This window comes from Ailuropoda melanoleuca, chromosome 15, assembly GCF_002007445.2.
Source record: "Ailuropoda melanoleuca isolate Jingjing chromosome 15, ASM200744v2, whole genome shotgun sequence".
Classification (NCBI taxonomy): Eukaryota; Metazoa; Chordata; class Mammalia; order Carnivora; family Ursidae; genus Ailuropoda; species Ailuropoda melanoleuca.
In genome coordinates, this window is record NC_048232.1 from 59,627,515 (window position 1) to 59,651,495 (window position 23,981).

A 23,981-nucleotide genomic window follows, 5' to 3' on the forward strand; every position below is an offset into this window, starting at 1 on the left:
GTTCTCTTTGCCATAACAATACTTTACCTTTGATTGAGCTTCACTCATATTTTTGAGGCTTGCAAAATCGAATTTCCTTTCTCCTATTTTATTTTCTCGAGAAAAGTTTTCAGTAAGGTTCAGATCCTCGATGGTTAATCCTACATATAAAAGAATTAACAAATTAGAAACATAAAATAACTCTCTTATTAGTCTAATTCTTAAAAAGTAAAATCAAGTTTGTTTTTTTAAAAGATTTTATTTGTCTATTTGTCAGAGAGATAGACAGAGAGAGAGAGAGCACAAGCAGGGGGAGTGGCAGGCAGAGGAAGAAGCAGGGTCCCTGCTGAACAGGGAGCCCGATGTGGAACTCGATCCCAGGACCCTGGGATCATGACCTGAGCCAAAGGCAACCAACTGAGCCACCCAGGGGTCCCAGTAAAATCAAGTTTTAACTCAAACAAAAGGTAGAATACTTCCAAAATCCTTGATCCACATGTAGCCTATACAACCTTCTGATTTAGCTCACTTTTAATATTAATAATACAAGAAACTAATATGACTTTTATCTTCTCTATCATTCTTTACACATTCTATATTAAAGTATTAATAAGTACTGAAATAGTTTAAAGGCATATAAAATAAACAAGAATCATGAATGAGTAAACTGGTTAATACACTAATAAATTATGAAGTTTTGCCATCCTAGAAATTTTTTGATATATTACAGACACCGTGATGATAAAAAAAATCAAGATAAACACACCAAAAACAAAACAAAACAACAAACAAAAAATCGTCCATTACTCAAATACTTGTGGACTTGGGTGAGGTTAAAAAAAAATTCCTTCTCTATGGTCTTCTTAGAAAAAGGCACTACAATTGCTATTATAAAACTTAAAACTGTTCTCTTGATATCAAATAAGATAAACAACAGTTAATTTTTATTCAATAAAACATTACTTTCACTTAATAAAGAATAATGTACACAGTTTTCAAGGTACTGCTCTTAAGGAAGATATTAACAGCAGCATATATTAATATAGAAATTGCTATTATCATTATTGATCACAACATATTGGGATTGTGTGGGAATTAATAGACTATACTGTAAAGTTTTCAAAACAGGTTATTCTGAAATTTTGATCAATTATTTTATTGTATGTTTTTCTGTTTTTACCTGTTTCAGATTTAGGACAGAAACCAATGACAGTTAAATACTCTTCATCAAGCCATTATTTCATTTATTAAACTTGCAGCAGAACCATTATAATATATATAAGATATAGAAAATTTCAGCTCCAGACAATTAATTTTCCAATGATTCTTTTAAGGATTTGGAATAACTGCATATACCTGAAGTTGCAGCTCTTTTTCCTCTTTCTTGAGCCATTTGGCGAATTTTTTTTTTCAGATCAAGTCGTTCCTCCTCTAGACTTTCGATCTATAAAGTACAAATTATTAGTATTTTTTTTGGTTCAGCCAGAAAATAATTAATTGACTATCACACTTGCCTCTTTCAAAAGAATCTGGTTTTCAGCTCTGTACTGCTGCTGTTTTAAGCTTTTGTTATTTCTAAATTCAGTTAAATCAATCATTGTCTTCGGTTCAAGGCCTAAAATAGAAAACAATATAATTAAAAACTTATCAACATTCAAATGAGCTATAAAAACTTCATCAAGCAATTGGTTACATCAATTCATTATCATCAAGCAAATGGTTACAATTTATTAAACCAGCATCATTAAGAACGGTGTATTTTTGTGCAAGAATTTCCAGATATTTGAAATATAACCTTACAGGTCAACATTTTATCACAATTATTAATGGAAATCCTGACAAAATATATCAGGATCTGTCTTCTTCTCCATGTTAGATCATCATGAAAGTGCTAGAATGTATTAATTCAAAACAGAAGCTGTGGACTAAAACAGACTTGTACTCAATACCCACTTTCAATTATTAACTAAGTGGTAGGAAAAATACTGCACTTCTTCATTTTTTTTGGCTTATTGTCAAGGGTTTAAAAAATTAACCCATATAAGGTACTTAGTCCAATGCCTGGCACATAGTAGTCATCATTAATATCAATATCAATTATATTACCACATGAGTCTGATGCCCCTATTGTTCCTGTCTCCTAACTTCCTATTACTAAGTAGATATGAAGATTGTCTTAAGTAAGTATAAGACAAGATTTGGAGGTTTTAAAACATGCAAGGGGCAACTGGGTAGTTCAGTCAGTTAAGCATCTGTCTTTAGTTCAAGTCATCTCAGGATCCTGGTACCGAGCCCCATATCAGGCTTGCTGCTCAGCGGGGAGTCTGCTTCTCCCTCTCCCCTCCCACTTGCTGGTGTGTGCTCTTTCTCTCTCTCTCTCTCAAATAAATTTAAAAAATCTTTAAAAATAAAATACAGAAAAATCTGGTGTTTGCGACAGCTATCTAATTGGCTCAGTCATCTTTAGCAACTTCCAATTTGAAGTCCAGTGTGATCCAGTAGGTCAAGTTGATCAGAAGGCTAACTTGGAACACTGGCATGATTCTGAGTCCTACTTAGATACATTTTCATAAATAAATCATCTTCATAAAATATTTATTTTTCCTTCCTCTAGAGAACAGTTTTCACAGGTGATCATTTTAACTCTAAGAAAGCATTAACTGGTATTTACCAAGTATAATGAAATCAATACTTAGATTTTTAGTTTCACTTCAAAGTAGCAATTTAGATTGGACTGTCATAATTTAACATTTAAACGAGTAATACTCACTAAATGAACTATTTACTGAAATCAATATATAAACTCTCAAGCTATATTTACTAAGTACTTCTTAGAATCAATAGTAACCTTAAAATACTCAACCAAAGTTAAATTAAGCAGCATAAATCACAAAAGTACTTCACCAGTACTTCTAAATGTCCTCATGAATTCATCTGAACGAGAGTGCTTTGCAAACCAAATGGGTCATACAGACCCTACCTTTGTTGACAAAAAGAAAGGGGCGGTTAACTTCTAATATGTGGTATTAGTTTAGTAGACTTTCAGTTTTTAAACAAGCAATTATTATTTGAAGAGACGCCAGACTGAATAAAGCAGTGCTCCAGGCCAGCCCACCCTCCATCCCAACCCCATTAAATCCCTACTCCCACTTCAATCAGAGTAGCGCCACTTTTGTTTTAAATATTTTTATAGAAGGGTTTATCGGGGGGGGGGGAGAAGCACACTCAAGTGTTTAAAAATAATAATACACAAACAAAAAGAAAAATAAAAAAATGACTTGACAATTAGGATTGATCAAACTATGGATCTTAAAAGATGACTTACCAACACGCTCCCTAAGTGCCTCATTTTCATCAAGGAAATCATTGATCTTCAACTCAAGTTTATTGATTTCCTTTGTCAATACTTCAATCTCTCGATCTCTTATTTTAATCTGGTTTTTATAATTCTTTATTTCAATAACAGCATCTTCTAAACCATATATTCCCTGAAAAATATCCAATCTAATTTAAATACACTGGCTTATTTGAATAAATTATCAAATTTTTGAATTTATTTTCTTATTAAGTCTGAGGGGAAGTACACATATACGTAAGATTTATGTCATGAAACTGTTTTTTTTTTGTGCTTTTAAAAAACAAATCCAGTAATATGATGGAAAATGGAACAGTTGAAACTTCCCAGTATAGCATCCTAATGACAAAGTAACTCAGAGAGTGACATACAAAACCTTTAACAAGGGGGGACTGGGTGGCTCAGTCAGTTAAGCATTCGACTCTTGGTATCAGCTCAGGTCTGATCTGAGGATTGTGAGACAGAGCCCAGAGGTGGATTCCACGCTGCGCGTGGAGCCTGCTTAAGATTCTCTCTCTCTCCCTCTCCCCCACCACCACCCTGCTCATACTTTCAAAAAAAAAAAAAAATATATATATATATAATAAATATACAAATAAATAAATAAAAATAAAATTAGTAAATGTTGACCGTATATAAGACCATGCTAGATGATTCAGGGGCTATGAAGACAAATTAGATGTTCATGATGTCTCCAGGGAGCTTCTTACCGCACCCCCCCAAAAACAAACAAACACTGTAAATATGGGAAAAGAATAATAAGAGTGAATCAGTGATACCATTAGACTATATAAGTCATTTGTTGCCTGACTTAGTGGTAATCAGATTTAAAAATACAAACAGTACAAAGTAAGTACTGTGTGTTGGCACAGTAGGCAGTAAAGCTGTCCCTGAAATAACTTCCAGCAAATAAACCAGTGCTGTCACATCTATAACGGTGGCACAATGACACAGATTACAAAGGAACTAAACTTGCTGTCTCACCAAAGCTGATTATCTGGGCAAAATGTTTTGATCCAATGGTTAGAAAACAATTCTCCGGCTGAAAAGTAAATGCTGCTCAAAAGTTTGAATAGGGCAGTACAAACCAACCAAGATAACCTTTATCATACAACACTTCTGGAATGTTTTTGAAGGTACACAGTAAATGGCACAGAACAGTCTACCTGTGAGTGGCAAGAATAATCTAAACTCCTTGACTGGTGAGATAAAAATACATACCGATTCATAATCTTTTAATCGCTTTAGAGTCTCAACTAGTTCTTTATCCTTTTCCCTAGCATCAGCCTCAGCCAGTTCAGCTGTTCTCTCAGCCTCTTTAGTTTTCTCTTCTAACATTTGAACCTTAGACTGAATTTTCATATAATGAGTCTGTTGGGAAAGGGTTGAAGCACCTAGAGAGTAAAAAAAGAAAAAAAAATTATGAATTAATTCAATTGATTATTTATTCCTTTAAATCCTGGATTCCAATATGGGAAGCAGGAAAAGTGGTATGTCACTAAAAAAAGTCCCTTTATTATTATACTTTTATATTTGAAAAATAAAATTTGTTTTCATTTTATTGATAGGACAAGCTTAAAAAGTTCAATAAAATCTGAGCTGAATGGTTACAGATTACATAAGATTGCAAAACACTGCTTTACAAAGAATGCATTGTGGTAAAAACTACTCTGTTCCTAATGTTCAACCTCTGTCCAACGTAAGAGAACAATGCAACTCTGGTTGGACACATGGCCATTTGAAATAAAGACTAAATTTCCAGTTAGACCCCAGCAGCTAGGTGTGGTCATGTGACCAATAAGCAGACAAGCCATGTGTGTATTTCAGGAGATGTTTTTAAAGGAGTGGAGTGAATCTTTTCTCTTTCCTCCTTCCTGCTAGCTGGAATACAGATATTAAGTCTGGAACTCAAACACTGAGAACATGAGTTGGATACTACGGGTTGAGATAGGCAGGGCAGCAAGTTACAGGATGCCTGATAACCCGATATTTGTGCAGGTATGACACCAACCCCAAACTAGTCGCCTCAACTTTGTTTATATCATGGAAAAATACATTTCTATCCTGTTTAAACCAGTGCTACATTTGATTTTTTGTTGCTTGCAGCAATCATATTACATTCCCCTAGTCTGTTCACTCTTCCAGATGACCATTTTATACCTTCTCTTTTCTTCTCTCTCCTCAAACTTCTAACACATCTTCCCCTATCCTTTCAGTTAAGAATCTTGCTTCCTTGTTTACTGAGACTAGAAGCAATCAGTACAGAAGCTCTACCTGGTCTCACCATCAGGTCATCTCCACTGTCACCTGCATCTGTATCTACACGCTCCCCCTCCTTTCCTGTTACCATGGATGAATTCTTTGTGCTCCTAAGGCCAACCACCCCACTGGAACACTAGATGCCATCCCACTGCCTTCTCAAGGATATTGTTCTGGAAGTTCTCTCTCTCCTGCTTCATCACTAGATGCCACCCCACTGCCTTCTCAAGGATATTGTTCCGGAAGTTCTCTCTCTCCTGCTTCATCACTAGATGCCATCCCACTGCCTTCTCAAGGATATTGTTCCGGAAGTTCTCTCTCTCCTGCTTCACCAATGCATCAGTTTTCTTCTTTAATGGATCTTTCCCTTAACCTAGAAGCATGATTATTTCTTCCATTTTAAAGAGAAAAACACTTTTGCTCATGCCCCTTTCCCTTCGAGTTACTACTCCATTTTTCTCCTTCCCTTCACACAAACAGTCCTCAAAGGAGTCTCTAGATTGTTCTATGTCATCTCTTATCCATTTTCTCTTAAACCAAAACTGACCACTGCTAAATCCACTGGTTAATTTTCAAGGCTGGTCTTGATTTATCAGCAGCATTGAATACAGCTCTGAACATGGTTGCTTATTCTCTACTTTGATGACATTCCTCATGCGGTTTTCAGGACTCTACACATTCCTGATTTTCCTCCCATTTGCCTCCTTTGGCTGCTCCTTTTCATTTCCCCAATCTCTAAAGTAAAAGCATACTTGGGCTCACTCTTTGCATTTTTCTTCTTAACATTTGTTCCTTTGATGATCTCAGCCAGCTTCATGACTTCAACTACCATTTTTAGGCACATGGTTCCCAAATTTATAACTTTAGCCTAGACTGTTGTCCTAAACCTCAGACTTCTATATATACAAGTGCCTATTTAATACTTTCATTCAGATATCTACTGAGCATCTCAAACTTAACATGTCCTGTTTAACTAAGAACCTGATCATTTCTAAACTTCCTGGAAACACAGTCCTCCGCAGTGTTCAGAACAAAAGTCCTGATAACTATCTCACATCCTATATCTGATCTGTTAGCAAATTCCATTTCTATCACCTTCAAAATACATCCTGAACTGACTACAACTAATAACTCTACTGCTACCCCCATACTCTAAGCAACCAGCACCTCTCCAGATTATTCCAGTAGTCTCATAACACGTTTGCTTGCTTCTGTCCTTAACACTCCTGTGATCTACTGCTGACACAGCCTAAGTCAAATTGTATCACTCCTGTCTTCAGAAACTTTCTTTGGTGCTTCTTCTCACGTAAAAGCCAAAGTCCTTACAGTGAACTGTTAAGACTCTATATGACACGGCCCCTGGCTACCTCTCTGATCTCATCACCTACTACCGCCCCACCTGCCCACTGTTCCAGCCACAAAGGCTTCTTCGTTGTTCTTCAACACACTCTGTATATTCCTACTTCAGTGCCTTTACACTTATTCCCATTGTTTAGGGACATCTGCATGGCTTACTACCTCACTTCCTAAAAGTGTTCAAGAATCTCCTCAGTGGGGCTTTTGCCTATCTAAATTACAACCGCACCTCCAACCAGCACCATCATTATTTCACTTACACTTGCACGCACACGTGCACACACACACACACACACACAAACTCAGTAGCTATTTCCCTATTTCCCTTTGTGTCTTCCTTTTCTTTTTTTTTTTTTTTTTTTTAAAGATTTCATTTATTTATTCGACAGAGATAGAGACAGCCAGTGAGAGAGGGAACACAAGCAGGGGGAGTGGGAGAGGAAGAAGCAGGCTCATAATAGAGGAGCCTGATGTGGGGCTCGATCCCATAACGCCAGGATCACGCCCTGAGCCGAAGGCAGACGCTTAACCACTATGCCACCCAGGCGCCCCTGTGTCTTCCTTTTCTATCTTCTGCAATTATGTCAAATATGTCACAAACTTATCATGAATAGCTTGCATTAATGTGTCCCGGTTTAATTACAGTAGGTAGTGCTGTGGAAATATAAGACCACTGAAGTTTTAAGGGCTTATGTTCAGATGTATTAGGCAAGGTAGTATGTACCAAGGTAGGGACAATAAGATGAGACATTAAATTGGGTAAAGTTCATAAATTGACTCATGCTGATGAAAACTACCTGCTGCTACATTGATCAAAATTTTACTCTATTCTTTGTCAATTATTAAAAAGGGGATAAATAATTACAACCAATTATATCACCATTTTTCATTTCTTTCATATAACTAATATGGTAATAAAGGTTAATGTAATTTTCATCATGGAAAAATTAAAGAAAATATCTCCATCACTTACAAATTTAAACACTAGTAATATATGTACTTAATAATATACTAGTTAATATATGTGAAGTCATTTTTGAAAGTGATAAAATTCAAAAAGAAAAATTATACATCTATTGACATAATTTAATAAAAATATTTATAAAGTTGAATGGTATATAAAATAACTTTATACGCTTACTAAACATTCAATTACCTTTGTTTCTTTGAAGCTCATTTTTCAAATCTTCAATAATGAAAGTATTTTTCTCCATTTCTTTTGTATATTGTTCTACTTGCTCAGTGAGCATCTTAATTTGATTATCTCGTTCTTGTATACCCTACAAAATATTTTTGAATATTACTTATAATTTCTTCATGGATATTAACATACATTTTAAAAGTAAGGAAGAAGGTAGTTCTTATGTTTCTTCAATAAGATTGTAGAATACATAATTTTGGGTCAAAACTATGTCTTTTACTACTTTGTATACCTCAATTCCACTACACAATGTTAGGTACACTGATGTCACTCTAATATTTACAGACAGATATAATGGCTAACATCCTGGCAAAGGGAATTCCACAACTCTAATATTTATGGCTTTTTCTGACTCCTTTCATGCTACCATTCCTCATGACCCACCCATTTCCATCTTTTGCCCTGTCATACTTCATTCAAAATATCATCCCTTGCAATTGTTCTTATCCTCCAAATACTTCCCAAATTTCCCTTTTTCTTTTGGACTATGACCATAGACCACAAATGATAGAAGTATAACTTCTACATGAATATATTTGTACGAAAAATAAGATTTAATGTAATACAGTCAAATTATAACAACACTTTGAGCTTTTTTCACATTACACAGGATATTTTAGCACCAACATATAATAAACATTAATAACAGAGTATTAAGACATTTTTAAGTTTCTAAAAGTTTTTAAGTTTCTTATTAAACAATTCCCAATCAAAACAGTATGTCTATTATCTGAATCAACGTAGGAAAAAAAAAACACAAAATAATTCTATTCCTAACTCTAAACTTAATTCTAACACAAAATAATTCTATTCCTAACTCTAAACTTAATTCTAATTGTTTCTTGGGACTGGATTTCAAAAGATTTTATTATATACCCAGTAGTGTAAGCCACTAGATTAGACACATTGTCTACTTCAATAAACCAAATTTTGAGAAGGTTTTACCTGTTGTAGAGCCATAACATTACTTTTATCAGCATCAAGCTGGGCATTTTTCAATTTCTCCCTCAGGTTATGTAACATTTGCTGATATTCAATAATTTCATCATCTTTAGAAGACAAAATTAACTAGATATAAACAACATAGGATCTGTTACATAAGAGGAAAATTAATAAATCATTTTTCACTTATGGCAAATACTCTAATATATACCATTAGCAGATATCAAGAAAATATAGGAAATAAAATTCACTTTGAAGTAAGTATCAGCAACTATTTGCATAATCACTGTTCCTTTTGGGTGTACAAACATAAGTTCAAATAAGAAATGTTTCAAAAATGTACAGTATAATTTTTGCTGTTTTAGAAATTCAATCTTTAAATAATCCCAAGCTTTCAAAACCCATTCCTAATTAAGAATTACAAATACCTTCACGCAACTACCAGGAAGTTTTGTACAATTAACTTTTTGGAGAAAACCTTAAAAGACTACTGAATGAAGGTGTCTTGTGTTCTTTGTTGGAAGAACCAAATACCAAAATCAACTTATAATTTATAAATTTATCACATATCCAATAAGATTTTTAAGAACTATTTCTAAAATTCATATTAAAAAACATGTTCGTGTCTAAAAACTGAAAAACAAACATGTTTTCAAATATTTAAGCATAATAACAACTAAAACAAGGACACATGGTTAGAAAATAGATTGATCAATATAAAGAAGACAGTCCAAAAATAAATTCAAACTCAACAAGCATGTCGTATTAAAAATGAAACTGTATTTCAGTAGGAAAAAGATAAAATGTTCAATAAATAATGTTTGGACAACAGAGTAGGACTGTTGCATTCATAACTCACTCTCCATGCCAAAATTAATTATATATCCTTCAAACACTTAAATGTAAAAGATGAAACTAGGAAGTACTAAAAGAAAATAGAGAAAACAACTTTAAACTCAGAATGCTAATTATGACACAAAGTTCAAAAGCCACAAAAAAATAAACTACATAATACAAAAAAACAAAACAAAACAAAAAAAAATCCCACCCTTCATAGTGGAAAATACCGTAAAGCCAAAAACAAGTGTCGAACTGCAAGTATAATATTTGGATATATATGACAACTTGTAGCAATTTAATCTACATATTTACAAAATAACAAATCCATGAAGATATTCATTATAACATTGTTTCTAATAGCAAACATCAGAAACCTGCTAAATATCACATAATAGGATATCAATTAAATAAATAACATATTTGGTCTGCTGCCTGTTTTTGTCAAGTCTTACTGCAAAAGAGCCCTGCTCATTCCTTTATGTATGGTGATCGTCTGATTTCATGTTATAACAGCAGAGTATAGTTATACCAGAGACCAGATGGTCTAAAATATTTACTCTCTACACTTCTTACAGAAAGTTTACTGACCCCTGATTGACTCCACAGGGCGTCATTGCCACCACTATGGCTTTTGTTTAAAATATAGGTTATCTGAACTTCCCAGATAACCAAAAAGAGCCAACAAGATTTATGTGAACTCTGTTAGAAACAATGACTACAGAAGTGATAGCTTTTAAAATTAGATTTATTCAGAATTGCTTTAGACTTTTTTCAAAATATACAGTCACCATAATCCTAGCTTCCGACACGGTAAGGCCAGAGGATTTGGTTGGGATTGGGGAAGGAGCAAGAAAGGTGTATTTTGAAAAAACTTTTCAGATGATCCTGAAAGGTCCCTTTCCTTACTCCCATTTCCACTGAAAACCAATAGTTTGGTCTGAAGGAAGGAGAGTTAGAAAAACTAAAATTAAATCAGAAACTATATATACATTATACAAGATAGCTATAAGCTATGTGAAAAAATTAAAATTTTACTTAGAATTATCTATTTTAGATGACAAGTTATGTTTTAGACTTAACTACAAATAGGCTAGAGGACTACACAGGAGAGAGTGCTTAGTGCTATTCTACCAGGACATTTAATGCACTTTAAAAATTGCCTAATAAAAATGTCCCTATCATAAGGCCTGTAAAGAAAACTAAGACTAAGAAATTGCAATCAAAAATACAAATGAAGAGCCCATTAGATCAATTGAAAAAAGCACCTTCCATTCTTCTACTTTTGCGTTGACAGCAGCCATGACTGGATCATCTTCTTCATTTTTTGCTTTTAGAAGATCTGTAAGCTCCTGCACCTAAAAGGCAACAATTATTTCAAGAATTGTTGCAAAACAGTGCAATATATACATATTTGTTATATATGCATATTTACACATACATTATACCTAGACAGTATACATACTCATATACATATATACATATACATTACCAATGCATATTCATTATTGGAGTAGTTCTATAGTTAGAGGTGATATTTAATGGTTTCTGTAGCATTACAGATATATAATTATTTGCCATTACTAGAGAATTATATTTTTGAGCATTATTCTATTTTTTACACTAGTTTAATACCATGTGGAAAATGAGCAATGTATTGCTTTTCTGATATTTATAGTATATTTATTACACAGTATAAAACTTAACTTCAGGTCCAAGGACTTCTAAGCATCTTTAGTAGAAAATCCCCATATTTATTAGTTTTCCAAGACTGCTGTCTACACATTCATTCAGGTATCCACTACAAGGTATGCATAAGAGCATTAGAGAAACACATATGGACAAACATATCAGCATGGCAACATATTACAGAGAAAGGATATTACAGCTTAGGCCAAAAATTCATATCCTAGAAAGTTAAAGTACTTTTTAGTTTCACATAAATAGTAACGATACGATACGATGTCTGCACGAATGAATGAATCTAACAGCAATTCTTACTTGAAGCCGGTAATGATCATTTTCTTTTTTTAATTGGTCCATTATGTTATCTGTTTGATGGACGATCGCTTTCATCCTGTTATACTCATCAGTCATCTTTTCCATCTCCTGTACAGACTCTTCTAGATTTTTTCTCATTTCTTGATTCTGAACTTCAATTTTTTCATTAGCTTCTGTTAAGGTCTAATAAAGTTAAAGACACTATGGTTAACTTAAGAAACTGAAATTTAAACTAAATTAAAATTAAACAGAGTCATAAGTGCCTGCTGGAGAATAGAGAATTCTTTATGGATCTATGTTTGCAATTGCTTTTGACCAATTAAATCAAATTAAATATCAAACAAATTGCATCTAAAAAGCTTAGTTCTTAATGCCCAAGAGAGACATATAAAATGAATGAATTTGCAAGAATTATAACTTTAAAAATGCAATTTATTTCATGTTTCCAAATGCATAGCTACAGATTTCTACTGCAGAATTTAAATGTAGGGCCAAGTACTAGATTTACATTATAATAAAATTAAAGTTTTATAAGAATCATTGCCTTGAACCAAGTTCTATTTTACCTGAATTTCATCCAGATATTGAACAAGTTCATAGTTTTTTTTAGACAATTGTGATCGGTAGTCACTGTCTTCTCCTCTTCTTGATAAAAGTGTTTCTTTCTGGGAATCTATTTGTTTCTGATAGTCAATAATATCCTGACGAAGCTGCTCGTTCTGAAGGCAGACCAAATACAATATTCTATATTAAGAAACTATCCAGAGAAACAAAATTTCATCCTCTAAATAGTTGATCTCAAAGCTTATCTTTAAACTCCCAAAGTCTCACCACTCTTAAAGTCTCACCTTTTTCTTTAGACGTTTGTTCTCCAGAAAAGAACAGGAAAAAGATAATTAGATGTGAGAAAAGCAATATATAATTAAAATTAAGAATCAGAAATTAAAACAAAAAAGAGGAATTTTAGGAGGAGATATTATTTTGGATAATCAAAGAAAGCAAGAATATTAATTATCAACCAAAACAAAGAATATTTTGGTTATGTTAAGAATCCTATAAGGATAAACAATGTACAAACATTATTTGGTTCAGAAGAACCAAATAATAGAGAACTTATATGAGAAACAAAACGTTTAAAAGAATACTGGGTAAAATAAGAGAAGACAGAAATCCAGTTATTCAGTCAATTACCAAAATAACAAAGAATGGCTTATGAAACAAAGCAAAATTTACCCACATAATGTAAGAGATGAATGTAGTACTTAGCGGCCTCAACTTTCAATTTATTTTCTATTTCCCTAAGACAAATTCATATCATAAATTCAGGCAGCTTAAAAGCACCAGTTACTTAGAAGATTCCAGTTCTGGTTAGAGTATAAATTTATGAAAACTTTTTAACAAGCAATTTTGTTGAACTACCACAACTACTAAAATTTTTTACCAACCTCTCTTCTTAATTTGCTGTTTTCATTTTCTGCTTCCTCATTTCGAAGAGCCAACTAAAATAGCAAAAAAAAAAAATAAGGTTCAGCAGTAATTCAATATAATTTTCAGCTGATCAATTTAAATTTTAAATTTTCTCTAATGAAGAAGAGAATGATTTACTACTAAGGACTTCATGTTGATCAAAGACATGAATAATAAACCAAAATTTGTGAAAACTAAGGATTAGGAAAAACAAAACAGGTTGAGTTTAAAAGATTAAAAAAGAAACAAAAACAAAAAACTAAAACCAAAACTCTAACCAAAGGATACAGAAACTAAACAAATTATCCTCCTCCTCAAAAAAACCTAATGAGTAATTTTCTGTCCAAGATCTTTAGCATTTTGCAGTTATTCTATGTCAGAGCTACAATACTCTTTGCTCTGCTGAGCATTTAAATAACTTAGAAATATAAGGCAGCACAACATAATGGTTAAAAAGAAGGAATCTGAAATCAGACTGGCCCAGGTTTATATTCTTTGTCCGCCAATTTCTGGTAGAGTATGAATAAGTGATCTGCCATCTCTTAAACCTAATTTTCCCATCTCATATGTCGATGTAAAAATTAAGTATGATGTCTATGAAGTCTTTAGCACAACGCTCAGTGCATAAAATAAAAAATTATGGAGCATTTTCTTCTCCTCACATAAATGATTTCGTTTCTTTTGTTTCCCAAAACAGGCAAACACTATAACTATTATCACAGATTTTTTCATCCATTGCCCAAACCCCATCCCTCTCATGGCCTTTCACTTTTTTGCTTTTCTCCCTCATACAAGGACAAAGTAAAATCTCAGTGGTTTGCAATTAAAATATAGTTAAAAGTCTGTAATAAATAAGCACATGCAGGATGTGATCCTTGATGGAACCTTGGATATTGGGTGGAGGGACTATGAAAGGCAGTATTAGGCCAAGAGAAAAAAATACAATTATAGACTAGATATTAGATAAGAGTATTGAATATTAAATTTCCTGCATGTGGTAATTATATAATGGTGATCTTAGAGAATATTCCTCTCTTTCAGAGAGACATGCTGAAATATTTCAGTGTGCAGTATCATGGTATCTGCAGTTAACTCTCAAATGGCTCAGCAAAGAGAAAGAAAAATGTCTGTGCAAAGATATTGATGGACAGATAAAGTAAATGTGGCAAAATTTTGACAACTGGTGAATCTCTATGAAGAGCATATGAATGTTTATTCTTTTTCTTACAATACTTACAAAGGTTTGATAGTTTTCAAAATAAAAAGTTTAGAGAAAGTTTATAATAAAATGCAAAATGCTATATAAATCTCATCATCATTGTCACCTGGGAATTAAGAAACCGTTCCACTGTGTTTTGAATTGGAAAATTTTAACAAGGCAAGAGATGTCAAGAACTTAACACTGAAGCATTTAGCACTACTAATGCTCTTTTCCCTTGGTTTTTCCAACATCACCTTCTTGATTTTTGTCTTTTCTTGTGCTGTTCCTTGAAGCACCTCTTCCTATTTCATTAGACATTTCTCAGAGATCTCCCTTACAGTCATTTCTATGGCTCCATAGCTATGTTCTTAACTCACAAATCTTCATCATCTACCCAGTGTCTTTCATGAATTCCAAATCCCATTATCCTCTTTGAATATGCTCACCAGGACCTTAAACTCAACATGTACAAAAGTGAGAACTGGAGTAATAATTACACACTTTCTAATTCCTCTTGTGCCTCTCCGTAGTGAATGACACTATCTTCCTATCCAGTGGCCCAATGCAGAAAACTCTCCATTCCTCCCTCTCGTCCGACAACCAATCATTCACCACATCCAACTACACCTACATCTCTAAACGTGTCTGTATCCCTTAATCCCGAGTCATGACTTCAATTAGCCCATCATCAGCACTGCCTGAATTAGCACAAATGTCTCCTTACTATTCTTAATCCCCTTCAATCCACCTCTGTAAAGCTGAATAAACTTCAAAAGTATAGATCTGATCATGATATTCTTGTATTCAAAATACTTCAATGGCTCCTTTTAGGAAAAAGACCCAGTTCCTCAGGAACTGACTTGTGCTTCTCTCTCCAGAGGAAGAGACAAATGTCTAAACTAGGAAGACAGGACAGTACAGTGGTATAGAGCATAGACTCAATGAGTAAGTTTGGATTCAAATCCTGGTTTTACCACTTATTATTTCTGTAACAGTGGACGATTACCCCTCCTGTGCCTCAGTTTCCTTATCTGTAGCATGGGGGAAATGTTACCTATCTCATATGATAAGTATGAAATGAGGAATAATGAATTCGTGCATATAAAATATCTGGCACATAGTAAGGATTCTACACTAGCTATTTTTACCTATATTTCAGCCAAAATGAATACTTGTACTTCCCTGAATTCACAGCGCCATCTCTTCCCTCCAGATCTTAGCAAATGCTGTATCTTCAGCCAGAATGCCTTATCTTTAACCACCATGTATGTATATCTCATCCCCTCGCTAGACTAACTCCTACTTCAGGTCTCAGGTTACAAATCACTTCCTGAACCTCAAGATTGATTTAGGTATCCCTCCCCAGAATGTCCTGTATGTTACATTTATTACTGACAATGAATATCAAGAAGCAGGATATCATTGCCCTCTGTATTCCTAGTACCTAACAGTTTCTGGCAAGCTGTAAATACTCAACAAAGTGAATGACTGGTTAAGGGCAAAGAAGAAGCTGCCAACAATTCATATTCCTTCTCAAGAAATCTAGCAACTGGAATGGTACATAGGCTATATAGTCAAGTTTTCTGTGTCTGTGCCTATGAATAAAGATAGCAGTTTAAGAAGAATGGACAAGGTAGTTCTGATAAGTTAAGGGTACATGGTATGAATGGCAAAACGGTGATTAATATATGTGCTAGACAGAAGAGCAACAGTCCAGAAAACCATAGATATCCCCTTAAAAAGCAACTCTATTACTGTAAGTCTTATGTTGAATCCTTAATGATTATTAAGAAATCCATAGGTCTGTTATGTTTTATTGAGTCAACTAAACAATCCTCTAAGAACTTATTTCTAACCTTTAGGTGGCATCAATCCATACTTTTTTCACCACAAAAATAGTATATGGATAGATCACTTTTACATGAATCTTCTAAATTATATAAGAAAATAGATACATCAAGAATAAGCACGTTTTTCCTTACGAATCAATTTATAACAAATTCTTTAAAATAGGAACACCACCTTATAATCATTGTTGTCTACTTAAAATTGACCACCTTCTATTTCTAAGAGAGCAATGGACAAAATAAAATTATTAGGATCTAATAAAACATTGACCTAAAGGACACAAAGGTAGAAAAAGCTTCTGGGAATCAGGGACGGGACAGTTACCACACTTAGGCAGCAGATGTTCTATAAGTTTACTGACAGGTGAGGCGATATAGGAAACATGTTGTTTTCTGACAGGAATTTACAAATTCATCTGCAAAAAATTTTTTCCTCAAACTAAATTTAAGTGAACACTGCATGATTTTATAAATAACGAGGAATAACATAAAAGGTAATAACTATATTTGTATAAAAGATGAAATGTCAGGCTTTAAAATATACATTGATTTACAAAATGCTGGCATTAACACAACTTCTTAAAAACCTGTATTTTTTTTTTACATATAGGTATTTATTGCACAAAACAAGGTACTCCTGAAAACAAGAAATCTAATTTAAAGATGTGATGACAACATGAACAGTGATATAAAACCTTAGAGGTAAGTATACATCAATTGTCATATAAAACATACAAATTGATAGTTACCATTATAAAAAATATAATCAGGTGTTTTTAGGTAACTTGAACAGTTAAAATTCATTGAGGAAATATGCCTTACTTGTTCATTAACTTTCTTCTCTTTCTCCAATTCCTTTTCCATGTCCTCCAATTCTCTATCTTTTTGTTCCAACTGTTTTTCAAGTTGGCGAATTTCATCACGTAAAAACCGAGTGTCACGTCCACCTGCAGACTGCTGGGCCATCTTAAAGTAATAAACCAAAAGTATAAATCAGTCCCATTATAACTGGAGAATCAACAACAAATTGACTTTAAATTTGTATTATAATCAGCACCAGATGTTTAAAATCATGTTAGATTAAGAATCTGTTTTTAAAATTGTTTATTTAAGCTTTAGTTTGCAGACTGACAAGCCCTTAAGCTTTTTCTGAGCCACCCACAGCTACGAATTGACTGTCAATCGCTCAGGCTCTATTATAACCACTGAGCCACAGATACCAGACTAAACTGCACAAGCAGAAACACAGGCAATGAACTATCAAGGCTTGTCCTGAGCATCAGAATTCTGAAACCAGGCTACAAACCAGCAGGGACTCCACCTAGTCATTAACTAGAGGTGCGTGTGGTTTTTTTTAACATTTTTACTTATTTGAGAGAGTGAGTGAGTGAGAGAGAAAGAGAAAGAATCTGAAGCAGATCCTGCACTCAGCACAGAGCCCAATGCGGGGCTCGATCCCAAAGCCTCGAGATCATGACCTGAGCCAAAAGCAAGAGTCGGACACTCAACTGACTAGACCACGCAAGGAACCTGACTTTTGGTGCTCTTAACCTGCCATTTCCCTCATACCTTATTTAAACCAGTGCTGTCCAACAGGACTTTCTAGGATAATGGAAATGTTCTCTGCATGCCTGAATACAGTAGCCACTATCTACAAGCCACAAGTGACTAGTGCTACTGTATTAGATGGCTCAGACTAAGACTACCTTGAAAATCTTGTGCCAGATTGGGGCACCTGGCGGGTTCAGTAGCTAGAGCATTCAACTCTTGATCTCATGGTCATGAGTTTGAGCCCCATGTTGGGGGTAGAGTTTACTTAAAAAAAAAAATTGTGGCAGATTAAATCCATTTCACTTCATATTCCTGTTATTTGGGGTCATGGTCCAAAATATATCCTTTGGTTATCTACCTGTCTCACAATCATCTCTTTATCATACAGTTGTGTTACTTCTATATATTAAATAGATTTTTCTCACTCTTTTCCACCTTCAGAAAACTTTCCATTGTGCTCTCAAAAATCTTCTTTCAAGATAAATTAATATTTTACACTCTTAGCCCTTTTACTGAATCATATTCTCCATCTCCCCTCCTTAGCTGCAATTTGGTTTCTTTAGTATACTAAATTCTTTGGAACTCTTTTAATTGGGAGACACTCATTCTTTCACATCCCATGGACCTCAAGGGCAAGAGAAGGTGCTGATTTACCTCAACTGCAACTTCCAGGCTATTGTTCCTCCACCATCTTGTGAAAACTCCAGCTGCTATGAATTCCACATGATATCCAGCTATCCAATCCCCACCTACTCACGGTAGCAGCAAACTACTAGCCTCCCAATTGCTCCCTCTCAAAATTCACTGAGAATTTTTGGCACATGGCTCATAGTGTTCCACCAAAAGCCCCCCTAAGCAGTTTCCACATCCCTATAACTTTCATTCTAATCTCTCTCTCACCCTTTTCTCTTTTTCCATGCTTCTTGAATTCATTATAGCCTTCCACTCTCATGCCCACACCAGAACCATGTCCCAGTGGAAACATTCTCTCATGAATAGTATGCCTAGTATACCTAGTATACGTGCCCTCTGACCTCATAGGACCTTCTAACCCTTTGACTCCTCTCTAACCTCTTCTACCATTCAAATCTTGATTTACCCATTCACCTGAGATTTCATAATCATCACTTATCACTTCAACCACTTTCTTACCAAAATCTCCCACTGCCCTAGCCTTCTATTCTACAGTAGCTGCCTGGCTAAACACTAACAGAATCAATCCAGCTTCATAGTTCATTTAATAAGCATATATTGAGAATGGCTGATATTTTTCTGGGAGATGAATATACAGTACAGAATAAAAAATAACTCATCCTAGTTTACAGAGTTAGTAAAAGAATCAGGATTTCAATTCAAATTGTCTGACTCCAGATCCCCTAATCTCCAGCTCATTCTCCACCATATTTCAAGCTTAATTTTCCTTAAACTTTTGACCACATATCTTCCACTCATATTTTCAGCAAATGGGTCTTCCTTCCAACTTATCAACTCCCAGGTACTCAATCTACAAACATAAAACTTCTTTACACATCCATACTTCCTACTACAAAGGAAGAAGGTCTTTCCTCCTTTTAAAGGCTAATCCATTTGTATCACATTTCTTCCCACATTCTCAGGAATCTCAATGTATTCTGTTCCTTAACAATAAATTCATATTTTGGCTCTTAGCTTTCTCAAAAGCTACTTCTTCTATCATATCCTTCTGTCACTATTCCTCAAATTCCCATGTGCCTCCACTCCAGCCCAGTTACTAGTAATTTTCTGTATACCTCTCTAGATTGTAAGCTTCAGGAAGTTACTGAATGTTTTTATTTTGTTCACAACTGGATGCTCAATCCTAAAAATTTAAGGATTCTTAAATTTAAGAATTTACATAACATGTAAAATATATGTTGAACAAACACAATATCATTCTTGTGATTTTTCCAGCCAATTAGAAAAAACTTTGAAAATAGTAATTCAAAATAATAAAATTAACAACAATTACACCCTAGGTAATATAAAAGGACATACCTCCAGTTCATTTTCCAGTTTCATTACTTTAGTTTTTAATTGATTTTCTATTAAAAAGAAAGTTTCAATTGGTCAGATTTATCTCAAAACAAAATTTTAAATGAATTTCAATAAAGTAATAAAATTATTATTTTTAAAGATTCCATTATGATTAATATAAGGTAACCTAAGGAAAAATAACTTTTATCCCTCATCCATGAAATAAGAGTTCTAGAAATGTCTTTCAAAATAAAGTAAGTATATAAATTGTATACAGTATATTAAACAGAATTCCCTATTCAACACTATGATAAAGTTTTCCAGGGCATTTACCAAATTTTGCTTGTTCTTCTCCAGCTTTTTCAACTTCCTCCAAAGCTAGCTCTACTTCTTGAGCTTTCATCTAAACATTAAAAAAGAAAGGTTATTTCAATAAGCTTTTACATAAGCACTGAAAATGAGGATTTTGTTTCATTTGCTTTCCCAGTATTTAGTGCCTTCAATGCCTGAGATATGGAGACTTTCAGTAAACATTTGTTGAATGAATAGATTATTTTCTTACTTAAGGATATAATTCCTAGATTCCTAACAGCTTGAAATATCTTTGATTCCTCTTTTTCCTTCAAGTCTTATACACAGTACTGCAACTTTTCCCTTTGTAATGTTTTCTACTATCTTTTTCTATTATAATTGTTATTATTTTAGTCCATAATCTTACGTTTAACCTTCTTCACAATGTCTAAATAGGTTCAATTTCCTTCAATTTGTCCTATTAACATACCTAGTTTAGCCTTCCTAAGGCATACTTTTGTATTTACCAACTGTGGCTCAGAAACCTCTAATGGCTCCTCATTGCTGATGCAAAAATACACCTGTAATACCCTTGACAGCCTACTGCAAGCTATACCCAACATTTGTTTCCTCTATAGCCTACTATAAACCTTCTGCACCTCTCCTCAGCTGTAAAGAATAAGCACATTTTCTAGTCCAAGTTTTTATTTAAGGTGATTTCCAGCTTTAGAAGCTTTTTAACATTTACCACTGTTTTCCACTTACCTAAAATTACTCATCAGTCTTTGCCCCTTATGAGGTCTTCTTTCACCTAAATCTTTTCCTCTCACAACAAATCCCAATACAAGTTGTTCACGTTTTTCATTCTGATTTCAGGATTATGTTAAGACAATTATAAAGGACCTCTCTATGTTATTTTTAACATTGTTTCCCTTAAACATTCTTTTAGGAACTTTAGAGCAGAAGCTAGCAATGTTTTGCACACTAAAATTTTCAATCCACAGTTGAAGAGATCTCATTTTTCAGTGATATTGATATTACAAGGTACTTTCATAAATATTAATTCATTTAAGAACAGTTCCTTAAACGTCTTCTAATAGTCAAAACCATTATTAAAACCTACTGCATACAAACCTTCATTAGTGATTGAGTGATTCTGAAAAGGTGTATCACATTTTCTTGACTTTCAGTTTTTAGCTCACTTATTTCCACCTAAGTAAAAAGAAAAAACTATTTTATGCTTTATAACCCTTGGGCAAAATGTAAGAACTCTTCCATTTGTAATATTTATTAATTTCAGGGACAACTTAGATTAATCATAGTTGTGTATATACGTGTGTGTATTGTTTATCAATTAAGCACCTTGGATAAGGAAATCAACAAATTATCTGCCAATTCTTCTTGACGAGGCAGGTCATCTGGGTCAACTTTTATTATTTCTTTCCAGTTTATATTAGGTGGCATCTTGAAATCTTTCACTGTGCTTTACCTCCTGTAACAAAACGGGTGGGTATTAGCATTTTCAAGGTAAACAGCATTACTATTTTTATAGATTACATCATTATAACTCTCTATGGTGTTAGCAAAGAGCTAAGGCTCCTTAATTGTATAACAGATAAGTGGGCAAAATAGCTTTTATCAAAATTATAACAGCTGGCACAAACCGACAAATACTGCACCGGTTGAATAAACTATGACGATTCCTTCCTAAAACTAATCTAGATCAGAACTCAGATTCCTAGTCCCCCTCCTCCACACCCCCTTACCACCGAGGCGCGCGAACACTTAACCGTGCCAAACGTGGGGGTACTTGGAAAGCTGAAAATGAACCCTGATTCGGTGAAGCAGGAACTGGGGGTAAAAAAGAAAAGGTGCGGAAATTAACGACTGAAATGAGAGCAGGTAGGACGGGGAAACCAGGGCTGAAGCTAGAAGGCAGATGGATTGCGGACCAAAACCTAAGGGGAGGGGAAGATAGACTGTTACATACGGGCCCTGAGGCTTAAAGAACCTGCTTTATGGGAAGAAACTGGCCGCTCCTGCTCACCAAGATCCACCCACGTAACCAAGCCTGGCAACGGGCAGCGGCCGCTGATCTGCCGCACCCACCAAGGTTGGCCCAGCCGCCACGCCTGACCGCTCCCCAGCGCGGTTCCACCCGGACTCTGGATCCCGCCAACAGGTCCTGTGCAAGCTAGAGCGGCGGCGGCTGCTAAGCGACACCATTCCCCACCCAACTAAGGACGGCTCAAGGCCCCGGATGCGTGGGGAGCCTACATTTCACGACCTTGGGTGATGCTTTGCGTTTAGATTCTCCTGCAGGGTCCCTTGGACTGTCTATTAAAGACCGGGAGAAGGCGAGGGATACGGACTCCAAATCCCAGAGTGCAGTCCTGTCTGGAGGCTTGTGCATGCTGGGAACTGAAGTCTATGAGAAGTGGAGGTAGGCCGTTCCCGGCGTGCAAAGCGGGAGGCGGCGACGGTACCGCGGTGGTGGGGGAACGAGCCAGAGGCGGGAGGCGCAGTGTCAGAGGCGAGTCTGCGCCGGTGACCGAACGAGGTAGATCATGACTGTGCCTTGGTGGCGTCACTAGCTGGGCCGCTTTTCCTGGGATTTCTCTAAGCCATCTCCTGGTGGAACCGCTCCCAGGTGAGGTCGGGCTGTGGGTCAGCGGCGGGAGAGGAGTTGAGGGGAGCGGTCCCGGTTTAATGAAGCTCGTGCTATTGGGGCGGAAGGACTCGGTCCAGGTCTCAAAAGGTGAGAAGAACCCTTCTCCTTAGGCGTTTGCACACGTTCCACGGATGGTGCCTTCTGTAAGAAGAAAAAGAAAGTTTTAGTTTTCTTTGCTCTCAGCATCTACCCCGTACAGTGGAGTGGGGGCCGCACGGCCAAGATCATGGTTTCGGGGTGAGTGAGAATTGAAAAGAGGACATATTCTCTGCCTGCCTTACCTGTAGTACCATAGCCTTCGTGGATTGGAGGACTTGAAGATTGCAGAGCTGGTATAGAGTGAAGGCTCTAGAGAGGAGTGTTGAGAATTTGCCCAGCCTAGTGCTGGGGCGGAGAGAGAAGGGGCCTGAACTCACCAGCCCTGATGCTGTCACTTTCTTGGTTACTGAGGATGCCCTCATATGAAAGCGTTTCTCAGGTGTTTACAGTTCTTTTGGTCAAGTTTTGTTCATTTTGCTGTGCTCAGCCATTCTGGAACATGAACCACTACTAGATAACTTTCTTAAGCTGTAGACTTGAAATCTAAATGACATTTTCTACTGTTGGATCAGTGTCTATTTTTTAAGGACTTTTTCTTATCTATAATTGATACTAAGTTTTCCTTCTTAAAATATAGATTCCTTTCCAAATCAGGTATTTGGGTAAAGCAAAAAATAGCGCAGAAAATAAAAACAGATACTGATTTTGTAAGATACATTTTAAAGACATTCATCAGATTTGTAGGAATGATAATTTTGTTGTATCCTTTACTGAGATTAAAATGCCACATACTGTTCATTATTTTTTTTGACCACGCTGACATTACATCCCCAGAACTTATTTGTCATGTAACTCTAAGTTTGTACCTTTTGACCAGTCTGTTCTTTGTTTCTATGAGTTTTTTTGTTTTGTTTGTATTTTGGGGTTTTTTTTTAGATTCTGCATGTGAGATCCATACAGTGTTTTTCTTTTTCTGTCGGATACTTAGCATA

The 23,981-nt window shown here is 35.2% G+C and overlaps 2 protein-coding genes across 6 annotated transcripts in view; one reads left to right on the top strand and one right to left on the bottom strand.

Moving 5' to 3' along the window:
* Positions 1–22,623, bottom strand: part of CEP290 (centrosomal protein 290) — an 81,633-nt gene extending 59,010 nt beyond the window's left edge. The window contains exons 1-18 of one of the 3 annotated variants that reach the window (XM_034643543.1): positions 22,327–22,623; positions 22,046–22,130; positions 21,642–21,771; positions 21,414–21,491; positions 20,322–20,391; positions 20,010–20,056; positions 17,268–17,411; positions 13,376–13,429; positions 12,497–12,649; positions 11,931–12,113; positions 11,198–11,287; positions 9,096–9,218; positions 8,106–8,229; positions 4,556–4,728; positions 3,305–3,467; positions 1,494–1,594; positions 1,336–1,423; positions 28–140 (exon numbers count right to left, since the gene is read on the bottom strand). In XM_034643543.1, the coding sequence (XP_034499434.1) occupies positions 28–140; positions 1,336–1,423; positions 1,494–1,594; positions 3,305–3,467; positions 4,556–4,728; positions 8,106–8,229; positions 9,096–9,218; positions 11,198–11,287; positions 11,931–12,113; positions 12,497–12,649; positions 13,376–13,429; positions 17,268–17,411; positions 20,010–20,056; positions 20,322–20,391; positions 21,414–21,491; positions 21,642–21,743 (1,806 nt within the window). In that variant the 5' untranslated portion in view covers positions 21,744–21,771; positions 22,046–22,130; positions 22,327–22,623. The remainder of the gene's footprint in view (positions 1–27; positions 141–1,335; positions 1,424–1,493; positions 1,595–3,304; positions 3,468–4,555; positions 4,729–8,105; positions 8,230–9,095; positions 9,219–11,197; positions 11,288–11,930; positions 12,114–12,496; positions 12,650–13,375; positions 13,430–17,267; positions 17,412–20,009; positions 20,057–20,321; positions 20,392–21,413; positions 21,492–21,641; positions 21,772–22,045; positions 22,131–22,326) is intronic. The other 2 variants (XM_034643544.1, XM_019802251.2) reach the window with 2 other exon arrangements.
* Positions 22,624–22,745: 122 nt separating this feature from the next.
* The window catches only part of TMTC3 (transmembrane O-mannosyltransferase targeting cadherins 3), a 52,559-nt gene continuing 51,323 nt past the window's right edge, over positions 22,746–23,981 (top strand). The window contains exon 1 of one of the 3 annotated variants that reach the window (XM_034643545.1): positions 22,746–22,839. The gene's annotated coding sequence lies outside the window, so the exon portion shown is untranslated. Of the gene's footprint in view, positions 23,038–23,981 lie in introns of all 3 variants that reach the window. The other 2 variants (XM_019802250.2, XM_011228057.3) reach the window with 2 other exon arrangements.